At 43.7% G+C, this 19,851-nt stretch overlaps 2 protein-coding genes across 2 annotated transcripts in view; one reads left to right on the forward strand and one right to left on the reverse strand.

Moving 5' to 3' along the window:
• Nucleotides 1-14,105, forward strand: part of TCP1 (t-complex 1) — a 43,319-nt gene extending 29,214 nt beyond the window's left edge. The window contains exons 8-12 of the mRNA XM_068232028.1: nt 99-274; nt 1,614-1,737; nt 2,994-3,186; nt 3,339-3,502; nt 13,769-14,105. Coding sequence (XP_068088129.1) covers nt 99-274; nt 1,614-1,737; nt 2,994-3,186; nt 3,339-3,502; nt 13,769-13,982 — 871 coding nt within the window. The 3' untranslated portion in view covers nt 13,983-14,105. The remainder of the gene's footprint in view (nt 1-98; nt 275-1,613; nt 1,738-2,993; nt 3,187-3,338; nt 3,503-13,768) is intronic.
• Nucleotides 14,106-15,684: 1,579 nt separating this feature from the next.
• The window catches only part of ACAT2 (acetyl-CoA acetyltransferase 2), a 53,924-nt gene continuing 49,757 nt past the window's right edge, over nt 15,685-19,851 (reverse strand). Inside the window, exons 8-9 of the mRNA XM_068232029.1 lie at nt 18,887-18,997; nt 15,685-18,092 (exon numbers count right to left, since the gene is read on the reverse strand). Coding sequence (XP_068088130.1) covers nt 17,919-18,092; nt 18,887-18,997 — 285 coding nt within the window. The 3' untranslated portion in view covers nt 15,685-17,918. The remainder of the gene's footprint in view (nt 18,093-18,886; nt 18,998-19,851) is intronic.

Here is a 19,851-nt window from a genome sequence, read left to right on the forward strand (position 1 = left end):
TGATGTGAAAATGGTTTCGTATTTTAAGTTTTGGTTAAATGAGCAGCTATATTATTTTATAAAAATGTTTCATACTTCATCTTTTTTTTTTTTATTAGAGAGTCTGACATTACCAAGGAGAGGATCCAGAAGATCTTGGCGACTGGGGCTAATGTCATTCTTACAACTGGTGGAATCGATGATATGTGCCTAAAGTATTTTGTTGATGTGGGTGCAATGGCTGTCCGAAGAGTTCTGAAGAGGGATTTGAAGAGGATCGCAAAAGCTACTGGTGGTAAATACAAAACAAAGCCTTGTTTGTAATCTTAGCTAATCCTTTTTAAAGTATTACTATCGAGCATTATGCTAGGTACACAGGATGCAGTCTTCTGGCAGATTTTACTGTTAGGTCGATTTCCAACACATCCGATCTGACTTCCAATCGATTTTTCATAGAAGTGAACAAAAAGTTGATCGGAAATCGGATCAGACATGTTGAAAGTGATCAATCTGACAGTAGATCTGTCAGAAAATTGCATTGTGTGTACCTATAAATTCAGTATTTCAATGTATTCAGTTTGTTTTTAAATATAATGGAACAAGTGGGCAAACTGTATTACTGTTCTGTGGAGTGATAACTGAGTGCTTAGTTCCTTCATGCCAATAACACAAATGATTGTCCTGGAGTCCTTATCCAGCGTTTCTTCACTTTTTGAAATCTAAACTGACACCAGTAGGATTGTATTTAGACCTACTTTTTAAAGATGGCTCTTCAGTCTGGTCACCAGCCCACTCATTTTGAAGACTGAGTGGACTGCTGACTAGAATTAAGGTTCTGGTTTCTCACTGCTGGAGAATTCTTCTGATTTTTTTTTTTTCACCTTGAGGAAAGGTTGTACAAATTATGAATGGATTTCCAACTCACTCAGGTGGTGACTGACAAATTCCTACTTTGTAGTTCAGGCTCCTATAGTACCTCAGCCAGTGCTGCTGGGACCATTGTTTCACGCTGATACTCAGACAGAATTCTGCCAGCATTCTTGCTTCGTGATAGTATTGACCCAAGCCAAAGTTTGGCTTAAGAAATAGATGCTTAGCTAGAGAGGGAAGCTCCAGGATCCCTATTGAGGTTTCCCTCTGCATTATCTGCTCTCCCACTACTGACCGTGGACCCCATCCACATCTGGACAGTGCTCCTCTTGTGACAAATGCGACCGTGCAGTAGGCCACACGAGCATGGCCATGTGGCTACTGCATGGCTGTGCTGATGCCAGGAGTGTGGCCCCGGTAAGATTAGCGACTAACTGTTGGCAATCTTTCGGGGGCCACTCTCAGCAAAGGGGCCACAGAAGGCCGAGGGAAGCCTCTGGATCCTATCCTATTTCTTTAGCAAAGTATCTCTTTGTATCTGAGCTTCGGCTCGGTTACACTTTGAAGCACAGTTCCAGGACAATGTTTTAGTTGTGGATAGTGCTGTTTTTTAGAGGAATTAAAACCTTTTGGATTTATTGCTGTCCTGTTTCCCCATCTGTAGAACGTTTCATTGTGTCTTTCAAACTAGGAAATCCTTAAAAATAAATTACATGATCACTGGGCTGACGTCTAATTAAACAAATAATTTTGTGTTCTAACAGGAACCATTTGCTCAACCCTTGCTAACCTGGAAGGTGAAGAAAGCTTTGAGGCTTCCATGTTGGGACAGGCTGAGGAGGTTGTACAAGAGAGAATATGCGATGATGAACTGATCCTGATTAAGAAGTAAGTAGCAAGCAATCCAGTTGTGTGGATATTAGCTGGTCTTTTTGGTATTCCCAATAAAATTCACAATGATAAACGAGACCTAAAACTGGACTTCCTTTACTGGTTATCTGTGTGGGGACACTGTATTGTGCTTGTTCTTCCCATTTCATTGCTGCCATAGTCGTTTGTACTATGTGCAGTTATACGCGTGGGATAAAGTAACTTGTAGTTTCTGGACCAGGTTGAGCCTATTATATTTGGTTTGACTTGTTATCCAGTGACTAAACATGTAAATGAGGAATCTGATTTATTGTAAACCAAATAATGAAGCCAAACATCTGTATCTTGAAAGTGTATTTCCCCCTTTTTCACTATTGCAACTTGTCCCCCTAAGATTCTATTGTAAAAGTAAAAACCACTACTTTTTCCACTGCCTTCATAATAAACTTGTGTGGCTTTAGATATGTCCACACTCTCCTTCCTGTGGCCAGGCCTCTATGAATTGGTATTTGCATTCAAATGTGGCCCCAGAGGGAATGGCTGTACTGACTAAAGTCGATTTGCCATTAGATTCGACCAACAGATAGATCCCTCTCTGATAGAATCTGATCAGAGAGGGATCGTATGGCTGCCTTTACTGCAAACAGATTGTAAATCTATTTCAGCCTGAAACTGATCACAATCTGCTGAGCTGCCGCTGTTGCCCCCCGGGCCCCCGCATACATTACCTGAAGCCTGGTCCCGGGCATCTTCTCCGCATCAGCTCCCGGCGGGCATCAGCTTCCGCATCTGGCATAACTTTGTCACTCCAGTGACAGCGGAAGTTCAAATAGAGCGCCCTCTATTTGTACTTCCGCTGTCACTGCAGTGACACAGGAAGTTAGGCTGGATGCCGGGATGCAGAAGCTGATGCGGAAAAGATGCCCGCTGGGAGGTGATGCTGAGAAGATGCCGGGAGCCAGCTTCAGGTAATGTATACCTGTGTCGGTCGTACGCCGCTAGCGATGCACTCCTTACCCGCCGCGATCGACGGTAATTTCCCGCACGGCGCGATCGACGGGACCGATCTATTTCGGGCCGAAATAGATTGAAAATTAGCGTGTTGCGTGAACGATTTGACAGCAGATTCGATCCCAGCTTTAGTGTGGTATCCCCAGTACAGATTCTGAAGTATAGAGCAGCTGCATGGGTTTGTTTGAGGATAGTATATGCTTTTGTAAAAGTTCAACTACTGTTATAGTTGAGTAGAGTGGTTCTTCTTTGTTTTATTGCAGCACAAAGGCCAGAACATGTGCTTCACTCATTCTACGTGGGGCAAATGACTTCATGTGTGATGAAATGGAGCGATCTGTCCATGATGCCCTCTGTGTAGTGAAGAGAGTTCTGGAATCCAAGTCTGTGGTACCAGGAGGAGGTGCTGTGGAGGCTGCGCTCTCCATTTATCTTGAGAACTATGCTACCAGCATGGCAAGTGTTCTGCTTTTGTATGTACATTGTTATTGGTGGCATCTTAAATTTGGCTTGTTCAATTAATAGCAATTATGCGAAAATTACTCCTTTACCTAAAGACACATAAGCTACCTTAGGTCTTATTTGTTTTTTTTTCCCCTCCTTCTTAGGGTTCCAGGGAACAATTGGCAATTGCTGAGTTTGCAAGAGCACTTCTGGTTATTCCAAAGACCCTTGCAGTGAATGCTGCTCAAGATTCCACTGACCTGGTTGCAAAGCTTCGCGCATTCCACAATGAGGCCCAAGTCAATCCTGAGCGGAAGAATCTTAAATGGTGAGAACCCCAACATTGGAAACACGTACTACGGTTTACAGATTTAACAGACTTAGACTTGTATTACAACTGACTGAATGCCATGATGTTTCCTATCACCTATATTTCAGATTATGTAGCAAATGCATGATTGGATGCTTCCTGTTCCTCTTTCCACCAAATGTCAGACTTGTTATCAATATGATAACCAGGGCTGTGGAGTTGTTGTTTTTTTTTTTTTTGGTATCTTGAGTCAAGAGTTGTAAAAAATGTACTAACTGACGCCTAATAAATTTGAACAGTAAGGCTGGTTTCACAGTGGGACGTTACAGGCGCACGTTAGAGCAGCCTGTAACGCAGCCCACCGCACAGCACTACAAAGTCAATGAGGCTGTTCACAATGCCCACATTGCGTTACACAGTAAAGCTGCACGTTCGGGCAAAGTGCAGCGTACTGTGCGTTCTGAGCGGCTTAAGCCGCGTTAGACTGTTTGCACATGCTCAGTGGGGGGCGAGAGGAGGCGGGGAGATGCCGTTACAGTAGCCGCGCACATAGCTACTTAATATGCACTGCACTGGCGGCTGCTGATTGGCCGGCGGGACCACGTGATGCGGAGTGTCCCCCATATGCACAAATCGTTAGCAGATGTGACCCCCATATGCACAATCTTTCAGCAGATGTGACCCCCATATGCACAATCTTTCAGCAGATATGACCACCATATGCACAAATCATTAGCAGATATGACCCCCATATGCACAAATCGTTAGCAGATATGACCCCCATATGCACAAATCGTTAGCAGATATGACACCCATATGCACAAATCGTTAGCAGATATGACCCCTATATGCACAAATCGTTAGCAGATATGACCCCTATATGCACAAATCATTAGCAGATATGACCCCTATATGCACAAATCATTAGCAGATCTGACCCCCATATGCACAATCCTTCAGCAGATCTGACCCCCATATGCACAATCCTTCAGCAGATCTGACCCCCATATGCACAATCCTTCAGCAGATCTGACCCCCATATGCACAATCCTTCAGCAGATCTGACCCCCATATGCACAATCCTTCAGCAAATCTGAAAAGAAAAGCCCATTTACTCACCTAGTTAGATCTCCTGTCACGATCTCCTCCTGTCCCGACCTTGTGGCGCGCAACTCCCACGATCCTCTTCTTACGTCACGTCCTGCCTGCATTACACTGCAGGGCTACGGGAAAATGGCCGCCCGAAGCCCTGCACTGCACTGGTCCGTCGGCCTCTCTGATAGGCTGCCGGCCAGCGACAGCACACGTCACACGCGCGCCGCAGCCACCGACACCGGAGCCGCGGCGAAGGTGAAAAAGGGCCGCATGCGGCTCCGGAGCCGCGGGTTGCAGACCCCCCTGCCTTATGCGGATAGAGACACCTAACGTGGCTCACTCTAACGTCCTCTCCCGCACCACCATGCGTTGCGTTAGGGGCACGTTATGCGACCTTAACTTCCCCTCTAACGCAACGTCCTGGTGTGAAACAGCCCTCAATAAAATACAAAATGATATAATGTGCCATTTCTCAGATCATCATAAATAACTTGTATATACAGTAATAGCAGTGCTTAGTCAATAAAAATGGAATAGTAAACCAATCAAAAAACAGCTACTTGTGCTGTGAAGTAGTTATATTTTTAAAACCAGATATACATATGTGACTGTATATCTAATGTGTATACAGGAATATTTTATATATCTCAGCTGTAAGACTAAAGCCTGATGAGTAGTAGTTGTAGGGATACAATGAGCTTTACTTTATTTTTCGGACAATGGCCTCAATTCACTAAACTTATCTCCTGTCTTTAATAACTCTTCTAGAGTTGTTACCATGGTGATAAGGCATGTAGTATTCAGGAAACATTTTACCTCAGGCAAGCCTAAAGTTAACTCTTCTGTCTTTAAATTAACTCTCGAATCCTTAAAATAACTCCAGAGTTAAAGACAGGCTGTTAATTAGCTGCATGTGAAAATAACTACAGAGGAGGTAAATTAACTACAGGAGAGGTAACTTAAGGAATGAAGAGGTAAGATAACTCTCTCACGTGTGGAGGTAAGTTTTCTCTTGCCTTATTATCTCTAGCATGATCTTAGTGAATTGAGGCCAATATGCACTTTTTCTCCCCCAAAAGTTGGGATAAAGAGTCCCTGCGTCTTATATTCCAAATACGGGGGTCCTGACTTACAAACGCCCACCGATACGACCCGCAGCGATGTTGGTGACACCATGTACTGTCTCTGTGTCGTTGTCCTGCTCCCCTGTGCAAAGTAATTAGCAGTTGTCACGTTTCTCACTGCAGCGATCAGTGGCATCTCCTCTCCCTCACTCTTCCCCTAGTGCCAGCCAGGTGTAATGACGTGATCAGGAAAAGCCAGCAATATGGAAAGATAAGGGAGAAGTGAAACTGCTGATCACTGTAGGCGCCCTTGGATCAGGTGAGACATGTGCCCACTGCTAATTACTTTAACCGTACCCACAGTTAGGCCTGAAACCCCTTTAGCAGTGCTTTTCTACGTGCTTGTGATTTGAAAATCTCTTGCTAATATAATGCTATGTGCGTGATCCCATTTGAGGGATGTGATTTAAAAACAAAACCATAGCATTACATTGGGAAGAGTTTTTTTCATATCACAAGCGTTCAGATAAGCAATCTAGTGGGTCCCAAGCCTTAGGTTGCCTAGGGTCTGATGATTTACGTGTTCCTGTCTGCGCTCTCTGCATGTACTCAAGTGAAGGGTTAGTATGACAGATATAGAAAAGGTAGGTCTCTTTCTGTAAGGTGGCAGGGCTTCATGCCAGGACCCAGCTGATATGGGGCTACGGTAAAACTTGTTCTACACACATGCCGCATTCATGTTGGCAATGATAGGCTGAGATGTCTAACAGCGCAAAGTGTCAGCTTCCTGACCACAAGCTTTGTTCCCAAATCGCATATTTCGTAATATGAAAGATACAATTCCTAAGCTTTGGCAGTGATTCAATGCATTTTATGTTATGTATTTTCAATTAACAAGATTGTAGTATGTAAATTAGAGGAGCTGAATGTATCATAAACTGTATGGGAGTTGGAGGATTTTTGTACTGACTCCACAGCCCTTATGACAACCAGTATTTACAGGTCCAAATAAGCTTGTTTGGTGTGTCACAGGATATTGCCTGCAAAGAACTACTTAGGCTACGTAGTAGATTTTTGAGGTGATATTTTGTTGGTGAAATTCTAGTGTGAGCACAAGTATCCTTAATCCCTTGGTTATTGCTGTTTTATTTGCTGCTACAGGTTGCAGTCAGACACCCCTTGCTTGTGTTGTAACCTCTCCATAGAACAGAGTAGGGTGCTCCCTCAGCTATATACTGTACTATATACTTAAACTGTCGCCCAAAGCAATTATTGCAGATATTTTATCCTGTGTATTTACATAGGTTTATTTTGCTCTGAGGTTGGCTGCATTCATGGCTAAATCGCCAGGAGTGTTAACACTTAATCCTAAATTTTCCCAGTAATGATATTCAGCCCAACCTTTGAGACGTGGTCTTTGTGTGGGCATACTATGCTTTTACCAGTTATGTAATACAGGAAAGTATTGCCACAGGAAGTAGTTATGGCAAATTCCATATCTGTGTTTAAGGGGGGGGGGGGGGGGGGGGAGAATTAGATGCCTTTTCTTGCATTGAAAGACTTTCATGGCTATAATTACTAGGTAATTCCCAGTGAAATTGATCCAGGGATTTTATCTCGCTGCCAACTGGAGTCGGGAAGGAATCTTTTTCTCTTTTGGGGTAATTGGATCATGCCTTGTAAGGGATTTTTTTGTTCGCCTTCCTCTGGATCAACAGGGATATGTGAGGGTGCAGGCTGGTGTTGTAATTTATTTTCTGGTTGAACTTGGACGTATGTCTTTTTTGAACACAAATAACTGTTACTATGTTAGTAATTTTTTTTAACCAGTTTTGCATTACATGTTCCATATTTGTCCCATTTGTTAAAGAGAAACTGTGGCCAAGAATTGAACTTCATTCCAATCAGTAACTGATACCCCCTTTCCCATGAGAAATCTTTTCCTTTTCACAAACGGATCATCAGGGGGCTCTGTATGGCTGATATTGTAGTGAAACCCTCCCACAGTGTTATGTAAGGACTAGGGTTCTGACATCTCAATGTGGGAGCCTTGTTGCATTGTGGGTCCAACTATCAAAAAAGCAAGCAGCAATTCCTTCCAGTGACATCACCTCATCTGCCAGCAGTAAACATGTCACCATGTGATAAATGTCAGACTGTAAATTGGGGAGAGGAAAGATTTTACAACAGGCAAACACTGACTAAATCATTCATACATAATTATTGTAAAAATCAAGCAATTTTTTTTATTACATTTTCCTATGTATATATTTTCATTTACATATTTTCACTGGAGTTCCTCTTTAAATTATAACCATGTCTTAAAGGGACACTTAAGTCAAACAAAAAAAATGAGTTTTACTCACCTAGGGCTTCCAATAGCCCCCTGCAGCTGTCCGGTGCCCTCGCCGTCTCCCTCTGATCCTCCTGGCCCCGCCGGCAGCTACTTCCTGTTTCGGTGACAGGAGCTGACAGGCTGGGGATGCGAGTGATTCTTCGCGTTCCCAGACACATTAGCACCCTCTATGCTACTATATGGTATATGATATATGCTATAGTAGCATAGATGGCGCTATTGTGGCCAGGAACGCGAAGAATCACTCGCGTCCCCAGCCTGTCAGCTCCTGTCACCGAAACAGGAAGTGGCTGCCGGCGGGGCCAGGAGGATCGGAGGGAGATAGCGAGGGCACCGGACAGCTGCAGCGGGCTATTAGAAGCCCCAGGTGAGTAAAACTAATTTTTTTTTGTTTGACTTAAGTGTCCCTTTAAGTTTTAAAATTAACTTTGATTTGTGGTTAATCAAAGGCCTCTGAGCCAATTTTGGTCAGATGTGCAAGTAGTCAGATCAAGTTTGGGTATTCTGAAGCTCTGTATGGAATACTCCAACAGCTCAATGGGCATGATTCACAAAGCTTTTCACCTGTTATCACATTGCAGCATAATCTTGGTATAGTAAACTATGGATATAGTAAAGTACCTCTCCAGGTCAATCTCCATTTTAAGTCTATGGGAACAATGACTACTGGTATAGTAAATTCTGAAGGATTAAAACTTCTGTTACAGTAAACCTGTTTATTGGCCTCTACGTGATGCTGACTGTCACAGGAGCCCTTGTGGCTGACCGCACTTAGCCTTCTAAACGGTGCCAGCGCACAGATCGTGCGAATTCTGGTCGCAGTCAATGCGCAGGAACCGTTAATTAGCCGCAGACAACTCAGAAGGGAGCCTGTGAGACACGGGTAATTACAACGTCACCTACTGGTTCAGAGTAAACTGCCACCACCGCGGTTACTATGGGACCGTGGGGCCCACTAACTGACTGACTAATCCTGCGAATAAAACGGTTAAACACACGATATTCTGTCTAGCCAACAACAAACAAACAGTAGCGTATCTTCAGAGACCCGGGATCATTTCTGTGTGTGCTGATAAGCAGGGTAGCGAAACAGTGAATGACTTGGGGAAAGTCGTTTATTCACGCAATATAAATAATTAATATATACAGACAATTATGAAAATCAACAATTATTAAAACAGTAATAGCCAGTATGAAAAATAAAAGAAGGGAGAAAAATACTTAGTTCCTGGAAAGATGTCCTTATTGTGGGAAGAATCATAAAGTTCTTGGTTTCAAAGTCCAGAGTTCAGAGTTCAGACCAGGTGGATGCCAGCATATCCTCAAGCTGGCATCTGATGAGTGCAAGATGGTTCAGTGTGGAGGACACTGAGTTTGGGTCCTCAGCCATTCTTATGCCCCTGCTTCAGTAGGAGGGAGTGAGGGCGGGGAGCCATACACCCCCTTCAAAGATGAGATGAGCCCTCCCCTTGTACTGGGGCTAGAAATCATATCTACCCATATATGGGCTCTATCTCACAGAACCGTACAGGTCAGGGCAGATTTATTAACATTTTCAGGTCTGTCTCGATTTACCCAGCGCCCTGATACCAGACATGAGGGGTGGGACCCCTGTGGTATCATCAGGGCCTTTTCAAACTGCCTAACTGGCAGTCCTTACCTCAGAATGTTCTGAAACTTCCTCAGAACCAGCACCGGGGCTCATGCTACACTTCCCCCACGTTTGGTGAAGCTGCCATCTCAGGAACCCCAGAAATATGACAGATCTGGGAAGTTATGGATTTGCTATGAGACTCAGGTTATTCCCAGGCAAAGGCTCTTTGAAGTTTGGAGCAGCCAGCGAGGTGTCGCCTCCCCTGCTGGGAATGAGCCAGTGGGTCTGGCTTTTAGCCCAACTAGATTGCTCCTGCCATGGTGCTTGTCACCTTATACCTGATGGATGGGCCATCAGCACAGCTTGAAGCCAGGGACTCTCTGGGGCAGATTAGGCTCAGGCTCATTAGCATATCAAAAGAGCCATCCAGCCTTTGGAATGGTGCTCTCTTTGCTAAGAAAAGGACTTCAGCTGTCCCTACACACTCAACCCAGATTGTACCGTTTTGAAGCGCAATCGATGCAGGAATCGAGTGCGATCGTTCTTTTCTTCACGGCGGTTCCAGGACGCGCCTGCGTCCCCGCAATCGTCCGTGACACTGACTTTGGATATAGAAAAAGTGGATGGGGCATGCGTCATGTCAGTGCGAAACACATGGTAAGCTGCTCTCTTCAGGCTGGTTGTAAGTGAGTTAGTGTCTAACATTTGTAAGACAAGGACACAAGCTTTGGATAGTACAGTACTGTACAAATAAGCAGCCTGGGGAAAATGAGGAATAATGTGAACATAAACAAAATGATGCAGTGTTGCTACTTCCACTTTGCAGTCACTGATAAAAGTATAATCACAGTTCTCCCAATGGAGTGTACGCACTCCTGGGTATCTCTTCCCTTGATAGTGATGATGCTTCTGGTAGCCTGTGGAGCGTGGTACAGGCTACTTACACTAGTAGTGCAGATCAGAGCGGGCCTACTCGCTACAAAACTTGAGTGGAAAGTACAGTTCTACGTCCAGCTAGCGGATTGCATAGCAGAGGTCAGTAGCTTATTATGACTGGCTGCATTTTGAAGAGAAGCTTCATGATTGGCTCAAGTGTGAGCTGAAAGTTTTGCAGGACACTTGTTGCAAGTCTCGCCCGCAGAGGTAACTGAGCCATTCACAGGAAGGGAGTGGCGGCCTCTATTCAGTGATGGCTGCTATTTTTAAGGAGCCCTGGAATACTGTATTAGTGATTTGTACAGCCTGGCTATGTATGCAGCCTAAGGGCCTGTTCAGACTATGTGCGTTCCTAGACGTTTTCAGGGAACGTGTCTGGGTACCAAAAACGCATAGAAACGGCTCCTAATGCTTTTGAATGGGCTAGTTCACATGTATGCGTATGAGACGCATACGTTTCTCATCCGCATTGCTGCACGCAGTTCTGTGCGTCACGCATAGAAACGGACGCAATGAAAGTCTATGGACGCGTATCAAAAACGCGTACTATTGCGTTTTTAGCGTCCGTTTCCCTGTGCGGTTCCCATAATCCTTTTTTTCCCCCTGGGTCACGTGTGTGTGCAAAACGCAATAGAATACGCATTAGAACGCAAGAAAAACGCATGCGTTTTTCAACTTGCGTTTCTTTGATTTTAAACGCATTCTTCATACGCAGATAGTCTGAACAGGCCTTAAGGTTTACTTAACCTTGTAGTCCACCAAATGTGTAAGTGTTTGCACTGTACCTCCAGTGGAAGGACAAAGTTAGTCCTTTGCAGCAGAGAATGTACCAGGGCATACTGGGCCATTTCTAGGTCAATTTCTGGTATAGTAAACTTCTGATATAGTAAACCACTTTTCCTGGTCCCTTGGAGTTTACTAAGAGATTATACTGTTTAACTTTTAAGCTTCCAAAGACCAAAAATATACTATAGTTAAGGTAAGAAAAGTAATATTAAAATAAAGTTAATCAGGAACAACTTACTTAAGCGATTATTTTGCTTTATAAATGTGCTGAAAGGTTTTTATCACTTAAGTGATAAATAATTTGAGAAGTTTTGTGAATGAAACCTATTGTGACCTAAAGCCACTAGGGAAATCTAAAGGGCTAAAAAGGACAAAAAGCTATGCTAAATGTAATTTTGCCTCCTTAAAACAGAAGGTATGTGCATTAACCACTTCAGGAGCACAGGCTTTACACCCCCCCCCCCCTCCCCCCCCTAAAGACCAGGCCATTTTTTGTAAGATAGGCGCAGCTTTAAGGCTAAGCTGCAGGGCCGCACAACACAGCCCACAAGTGCTTTCCCAGTACAGCGCTGCTGTAGATAGCAGCCCTGTACATGCTAATTAGACGGCAATTTCGCCGTCTTAACAGTCTGAGTGGTGATCGCCGCTCCACCTACCAAGCAGGAGATGCATGTGCAATCGCCTGCAAAACGAAGCCCCAGGACTTTACACCGATCGGCATTAGGCGGTCCTGGGGCTGCCGCCATGCCCATCAGCGTAACGCGGTCGGCAAGCAGTTAAGTGAGCAACCGTGGTTGTTTATGATGCTTCATTACCAAATATACCAATAATATCTGATATGCCAGGGACATAAAGATTTGTATATTTGGGACTGGTGCATCATGGGTAACCAGGTGCTCTCTTATTGCAAATACTTTCTTTTTTAAGAAGGCAAAATAACATTTAACATTTGTTCTTTTTAGTAATTGTTTACATACATTGTTTTAGACAGTATACTTTAGGGTTAAACAAAATAGGTACTTTTTCACTGCTCGGCTGGAAACTTAATATGGGAGCTGACTTTTTGGTAACTGCTACTATTGCATACATTAAGTCGATTCCTGGCAGCAGACTATTATTCATACATGTTATGCTGTTAACTGATACAGGTGTCGGTATAAAGAGAAAGTACTAGCAAATAAGAAACAAAAGGTTTCTCCCAGCCTTAAAGAACCACTATGGCAAATATTTTTAACTACTTAAGGACCACGTCACTCCAATGGGCATGAACGCGGTGGCAGCCCCAGGACTGCCCAACGCCAATTGGTGTCAGGTCCTGGAGCCGGCTACTGAAGGAGATTGTGCGCAGGGTGCGTGCGCATCTCCTTCTCGGGGGGGGAGCTCTGCCCAGTCTTTAGACTCTGAGCGGCTATCACCACTCGGGAGACTGTTAGACGGTGTAATCGCCGTCTATTTACACACTACAGCGCTGCGATCAGCAGCAACATTGTACTGGGGACAGCCGTGTAACACGGCTGTCCCCCTGGGACAAGAGAGTGATCGGCTCTCATAGGCAGAAGCCTACGACAGCTGATCGCCGTGATTGGCTGGCGGGGGGTGGGTGGTATAGTGGGGAAAAGAATATAGATTTATTTAATGCAAAAAATTACAATAAATGTTTACAAAAAAATAGTAAATCACTTGTGTGCTGTGTTGTTCGGCCCTGCAGCTTGGCCTTAAAGCTGCAGTGGCCATTTTATTTATAAAAAAAAAAAGCCTGGTCTTAAGGGGGGTTTAGCACTGTGGTCCTTAAGTGGTTAAAATACATGTAAACACAAATGTTTGTTCTAGAGTAAAATGAGCCTTAAATTACTTTCCTTCTGTGTCGTCTCTTACAGTAGGTAGTAGAAATCCAGAACCGATAGGTTTTGTACTAGCTCATCTCCTCATTGGGGGGGGGGGGGGGGTGTTCTCAGGGCTTTATTTTTCAAAAGCACTTGCTGAAAGGCAGTTGCTGTACCTGTAACTGCCAAAAAAGTGTGCTGCAAAAAAGCTGGCTAGAGGTCTGTCACTAATCCGCCATGCGCGCACCTGCCGAACGCACACACGCCCCTTCTGGCCCTGTCGTCCTCTGGCTCTCGGCAGTGCCTCTGCGTCTGTCCATGCAAAAAACGCACCGGCACAGGGACACTTAAGAATCCCCCATGACAATATGGACTAAACCTGTCAGATTTCTACTATGTACTGTGACCGCAACATAGAGTAATTTATGGCTCATTTGACTCTGGAAGAAACACTTTTTTTTTTGTATTTGTACAGTATGTTTACATGTATTTTAAAATGTTAAAATTTTTTGTCATAGTGGTCCTTTAATTTACTAGTACCTTTAGTTGGGTAATATGTACACACTGACAGATTTTGTATGTGTGTTGGCCTGTTGGGGTGTGGTGTAACTGTGCTCCCATGTTTTGTAGGATTGGTCTTGATCTGCTTAATGGAAAACCACGAGATAACAAACAAGCTGGCGTATTTGAACCCACTGTAGTCAAGACAAAGAGTCTAAAGTTTGCCACAGAAGCTGCAATTACTATCCTCCGAATTGATGACCTGATAAAGTTACACCCAGAAGCAAAAGAAGAAAAGGGGAAGTATCATGAAGCCGTGCAGTCTGGAGCCATTGAGGGCTGATTTCTCCTAGACTTTTCTATTCCTCTAATTTATAATTTCTACTGTTCTTTGTTCATCCTGCACTTATGGTTTTACACCAAGACCAGTCATATGTACACAGAAATAAAGGAAAGTTGTCACTTATTTTTATTTTCATTCTTTTTTTTACAAAACACAAAAGTAAATTTTATTAAATCTTTTCATAACAGCAAGCACGGGACATGGCAGTAATAATCATCTGTAAAGTATAGAACAATTTTGTTAAAAGTAATAATAAAGTGGTGTTTAGGTTTGGACATGGCAGTAATAATCATCTGTAAAGTATAGAACAATTTTGTTAAAAGTAATAATAAAGTGGTGTTTAGGTTTATGGCTTACTAATTATGCTCCTGAGACCTGCCGCTAGTGAGTTTTATGGTGCTCATACATGGTGCAATTCCCCCCCCCCCCCGATAGTTTTTATTCTATTACTCTTTGATCGAAAACGAATTTTAAACTTTCATTCAATTCGATCGTTGTGGTTGAATAAATGGAAAAATTGAATGTTTTTATTGGCACCTTTACAACCATCTATTAAAGGGACTCTCAGCAGAGCATGTGGGGTATGCATTTAAGCATATCCACAAATACTTATAGGCTCACTTACCATCCTGTTTTCTACATGTTTCTCCTCCCAGTCTGGCTGGTGTAAATTGCATTGGGCCGGCGACTCAGTAAAGTCACGCTGTGACCCGGAAAGTGGAAGTTCGATCCTCTTGTGTACTGAGCACAATGTTGTGCTCAGATGGGAGAAGAGGAGGGAGCTGGAGCATATGCAAACCGCATAATCCAACTTCCGATTCCGGGGTCACAGAGTGACTTTGAGGTTTGACGATCTCTACTTGAAGGAAATTTAATAGAATGTGTGGTGAACCTCAAATGTCAGTGAGCACAACAGCTTGTGTGCCTCAGGTCTGTCTGATTTTACATGAAATTTGCATCATTGTCACAGATTACAGCTTTTATAGAGTCTGTACCAGAACCAAAGCTTTTTGGTAAAGTACTGAAAACAGGCCTCCTTTCATACCAAAACTGCAAACACATTCCTTTTAACTTGCACAACATACCGATCAGCATATCTGTATAATGATCTCTTTGCTGTTGCCTGAAACAAAGAATGACCGTTCCAGGTAACTCTAGTGCACATGTGCACGGCTTGTGGTTTTAGTATTGGATCAGCAGACTACCAGTAAAGGCTAAAATCCAGGAATCTACATATTGGGGTGAAAGAAAAAAAATAGTACCATCCCTCAAAAGTTTAAAGCATACTGAAATCTCAATATGTATACTTTAACCACTTGAGGACTGCGATGTTAAACCCCCTTAGTGACCAGGCCATTTTTACTTAATTGGGCCACTGCAGCTTTAAAGGGAACCTAAACTGAGGAGGATATGGATTTTTCCTTTTAAAATACCAGTTGCCTGACTCTCCTGCTGATCCTGTGTCTCTAATACTTTTAGCCACAGCCCCTGAACAAGCATGCAGATCAGGTGCTCTGACTAAAGTCAAACTGGATTAGCTGCATGCTTGTTTCAGGTCTGATTCAGCCTCTACTGCAGCTAGAGAGATCAGCCAGTCAGCCAATGGTATTGTTTAAAAAAAACTTCCATATCTCTGTTTAGGTTCCCTTTAAGGCCACGCTGTGATTTCGCGCACCCCCCCCCCCCCCCCCCCCCCCCCAGAGCTCTCTGTTGGTAGGGTCTGATTGCCCCCACATTGTTTTTGTTATTTTATATAAATATTTAACATTTAATTTTTTCTTTTTTTTTTACTTCCCCCTTCAGCCAGCCAATCACGCGGTCGGCTGTCATAGGCTTCAGCCTACGAGAGCCGATCGCTCTCCTGGGGGACAGCCGTGTGACACTGTCCCCAGTACATGATCACAGCACTGTACAAAGTAAATAGACGACATAACCACCGTCTAACAGTCAGGGTGGAGCTCCGCCCTCCCCAAGCAGAAGATGCACTTCCACTCTCCTGCTAGCCCCATAGAAGACCATTTACGCCAATCGTCGTGGAGTGGTCCAGGGCTGCCACACTGCTCACACCAATTGGCGTGGAGCAGTCTGCACGTAGTTAAAGAATGTCCATTACATCTTTCAAGAAAAGTGAATGTGGCCATTGCAAACATATCAGCTGGTTGTAATGATTCGCTAGTCATTTTCAGTCACCTTGAACAAGTATGCAGATTAGGTGTTCATTGCTGCTCTGTTGTGAAGAGTACTGCGTTCCCTGTGACAGCAGACATGCAACGGGAAAAGGTGCTGCAGGTTATGCTAATGTTGAGTTAGGTACAGTTAAAAAAAAATATAAACTTCTTTCTGATAGACGAGACAAAATAATCACTTTGACCACTTGAGGACCATAGTGATTAACCCCCCTAAAGACCAGGCCTTTTATAATGAAAATGGCCACTGCAGCTTTAAGGCCAAGCTGCAGGGCCATACAACACAGCACACAAGTGATCCTTTTCCCCCCCACCAACAGACCTCTCTGTTGGTGGGGTCAGATCACCCCCTGGTATGTTTCTTTGTTTACAAACAAACATTTTCTGTGTCATTTTTTTAATACATTTGGTTTTTTTTCCCCCTCTGCGCATTACTCTCCCACCCTCCCTTTCCTGTCTGCCTATCACAGCGATCAGCTGTGATAGGCTTCAGCACATCACAGCAGATCGCTTCTGAGTCCCCCAGGGGGACAGCTGTGTCATACAGCTGTCCCCAGTGCAGCGCTGCACTATGTAAATAGACGGATTTCGCTGTTTAACAGTCTCCCGAGCAGTAATAGCTGCTCGGAGACTGAAGTCGGGGCGGAGCTCCGCCCCTCAAGCAGTAGATGCGCGCGCAGCCTGCGCGTCATCTGCAAATACCAGCCCCAGGACTTTACACCAATCGGCATTTGGCGGTCCTGGGGCTGCCGCCACGCCTATCGGCGTGACATGGTCAGGAGATAGTTAAAGAGATGGTCTATGGAAGTTTTTAATTTAATGCAGTGTTGAGAAATGTATTGATCAAGCTGGCCAGCTACAGTATAATCTTGCTTTTTTTGCTAATAATCCTTGTGTGCATTCAAAATGTCTCCTTTTGTGTTGTCAGCATGTAACATGCACTGACTAGAATACCATATAGTAAAACAAAAGATAATTTTTGGCAGAATAATATTACTTTCATAATGGGGCATTGCATATACTTCAAAAGCAGAATTGTAATGAAGGGGAAAATTCACAAGGCAAGTTATACATACAAAGCAATGCATATACTTATGAAGTATGCTTCACTGTGCTTCTAACATGCTCTATATGTGGTACTGCTCTGCATGCAACACATGCCAAAAGTTTCTACCTTTCTCACCTCATCTGTTGCAATGGACTATCATCGCATCTCAATGCCGTTTAATCTGTATAGGTTACATTCACGTAGGGTGCAGTTGGTCCTATTGGGGTTACTGGACGTGTTTACAGTCGCATGCACTGTGACTGACACAGTTGTGATGGTATTGCAACAACATGCAGAGTGGCAAGACCCTTACATGTAAAAAAAAGTCAGAGGGACCTGTGGACTAGAATCCGTAGGAGATACTATGATGCTGCCTTTGTGGAGGTTTTTCCCCCCCACTTTAGTACCTATAGTTGAGGTTAGGAGAGTGATTATAAACTGCACTGGTTAGTTTGTGATGCAAATGAAAAATAAGTTTCTGCAATGCTTTTTTTTTTTTTTTTTACTCTAAAAGAGTTTTGTGAATATTGTTTGCATAATTTTAAACTGCAACAACATACATAAGTGTGTTAAAGTAATTAAAAACACCTACTATATTAAAATAAGGATTTGGGTGGAATGTAAATGGCACAGCTGCAAGGCATCAACCCTAACCTTGAAATTTAAAAATGGTAAACTGCTAGTGTGGCTGCTCTGGCAGCGTTAAGTTGTTCTTTCAACACACATTGCTATCCCCATGCCGCCACCTATACACAAGGCCGCCACTCCTTTCTTTCCACCGGTTCTCTCCAGAGCATACAGCAGAGTCACCAAGATGCGACAGCCTGACATTCCAAGAGGATGTCCCAGAGCGATAGCACCACCATGAATGTTCACCTGTGAGGGGAAAGAAATTGTTTACACATAATGTATAATACAGGTAGGCAGATATATTTAAAAACCTTTAAAGAAAAAACAGTGGTATGAAACGCCACCTATGATGTGTGGAAACCAGCAACCACTTATTTTAATAATTGTTGGTTGGGGGAATGATAATGGAAGTTATGGTATTAAAGTGTATATATGTTATTACCCAGCCACCTGTGAAACATGCGCCTAAAGGAGAAAACTTTCACACTGCTTTATTTTGGAGTTCATGCAGGATTACATATGTTTTTATGTAAATATATCCAGCTTGGAAATGGACCAATCAACTTAAACTTGGGTGGTACTTGGTCCGTTTTCAAGCTGCACATATTTGTGTAAAAATGTACATAAACTCAAATCTTTGCATCTCATTGATCATCCCTCAAATACCCTGGGTCAATATCACTGGGAAGTAATTATAGATGTTCAATTCAAAGAAAACATTTACCCCCCCCCCTCCCTCCCCTATAAATGCAGATATAGAATTTCCCATATTTACTTTCTAAATAGAGGGCAAAACATTTTTCCTCCATTACAGGCCTAGGAGCAAAACTCATCTGCAAAGCTTTCCTATTGCTACATAATTACAGTTTCTCTAATGTTTCTTGCTAAGTAAGTCCTCCCAACCCTCTGATTAGCTTACCATATACCTGTGGGTAGGCCCACCCATGGATAAGTGCCTCACCACCACTTCCCTAGAAATAAAGTTCCATTGTACATTAATGCAAATGTAATAAAAGTGAAGCAGAGGCATTATAACTCACCTTATCAGGATTCAGCTTTAGCTCTTTATTGATAGCCAGAGCTTGTGCTGCAAACGCTTCATTTATTTCAAATATGTCCACATCCTCCAGACTCCATCCAGCCTTTTCAACCTGCAAGACAAATATCTGATGAGCACAAGCTCTAGCCACAGTTATTTACATGTAGAAGAATAGTAAAAGACAGATCTCGCTTGATGCTGAAAAAGCATTTGACAGTGTCGAGTGGATGTATTTGTGGGAGGTACTTAAAAAATTCGGAGTGGGCCCCAAATTTATCACATACATTAACGCCCTATATGCCGCTCCCAGGGCTAAGGTCAGGACAGGGAATAGGATCTCCTCCTTCGGTCTGGGTCGTGGCACCCGGCAGGGATGCCCGCTGTCACCTGCACTCTTTGCATTGGCAGTGGAACCTCTGGTGGCAATCCTTCGCTCCTCAGCTGAGGTGACTGGACTCCGAGTTGCAGGACTGGAGGAAAAGATCTCCTTATATGCGGACGATCTACTACTGTACCTAGCTGACCCACATGTATCTCTCCCCACAGCTCTTTCCATAATTCAGGAATTTGGGAAATATTCTGGATTGGTGATTAACTGGAATAAATCATTACTACTACCCTTAGATCCATACCCCTCCTTACCGTCACAAACACACCCCCTCCAAGTGGTACCTATGATTCGATACCCAGGGACGGATCTAGACCAAGTTGCCCCAAGTTGCGCCTGGGGCAAGGTCAGGTTTTGGCGCCTAAACTGCCATTCCCCATCCAAATTTTGCCGCCTTTTTAAGAATTCAACAATTTGCGCCTGGGGCAAGAGACCCGCTTGCTCCCCCCTAGATCCGTCCCTGACGATATCTTGGCATTGATATCTCCGCTGATGAGTCGGAGTTCTGTAAACTAAACTTGGTCCCCTTACTGACCACTATTAAGGGGAAGTTAAGAGCCTGGGCAACACTCCCTTTA

This window comes from Hyperolius riggenbachi, chromosome 4 (assembly GCF_040937935.1).
Source record: "Hyperolius riggenbachi isolate aHypRig1 chromosome 4, aHypRig1.pri, whole genome shotgun sequence".
Taxonomy (NCBI): Eukaryota; Metazoa; Chordata; class Amphibia; order Anura; family Hyperoliidae; genus Hyperolius; species Hyperolius riggenbachi.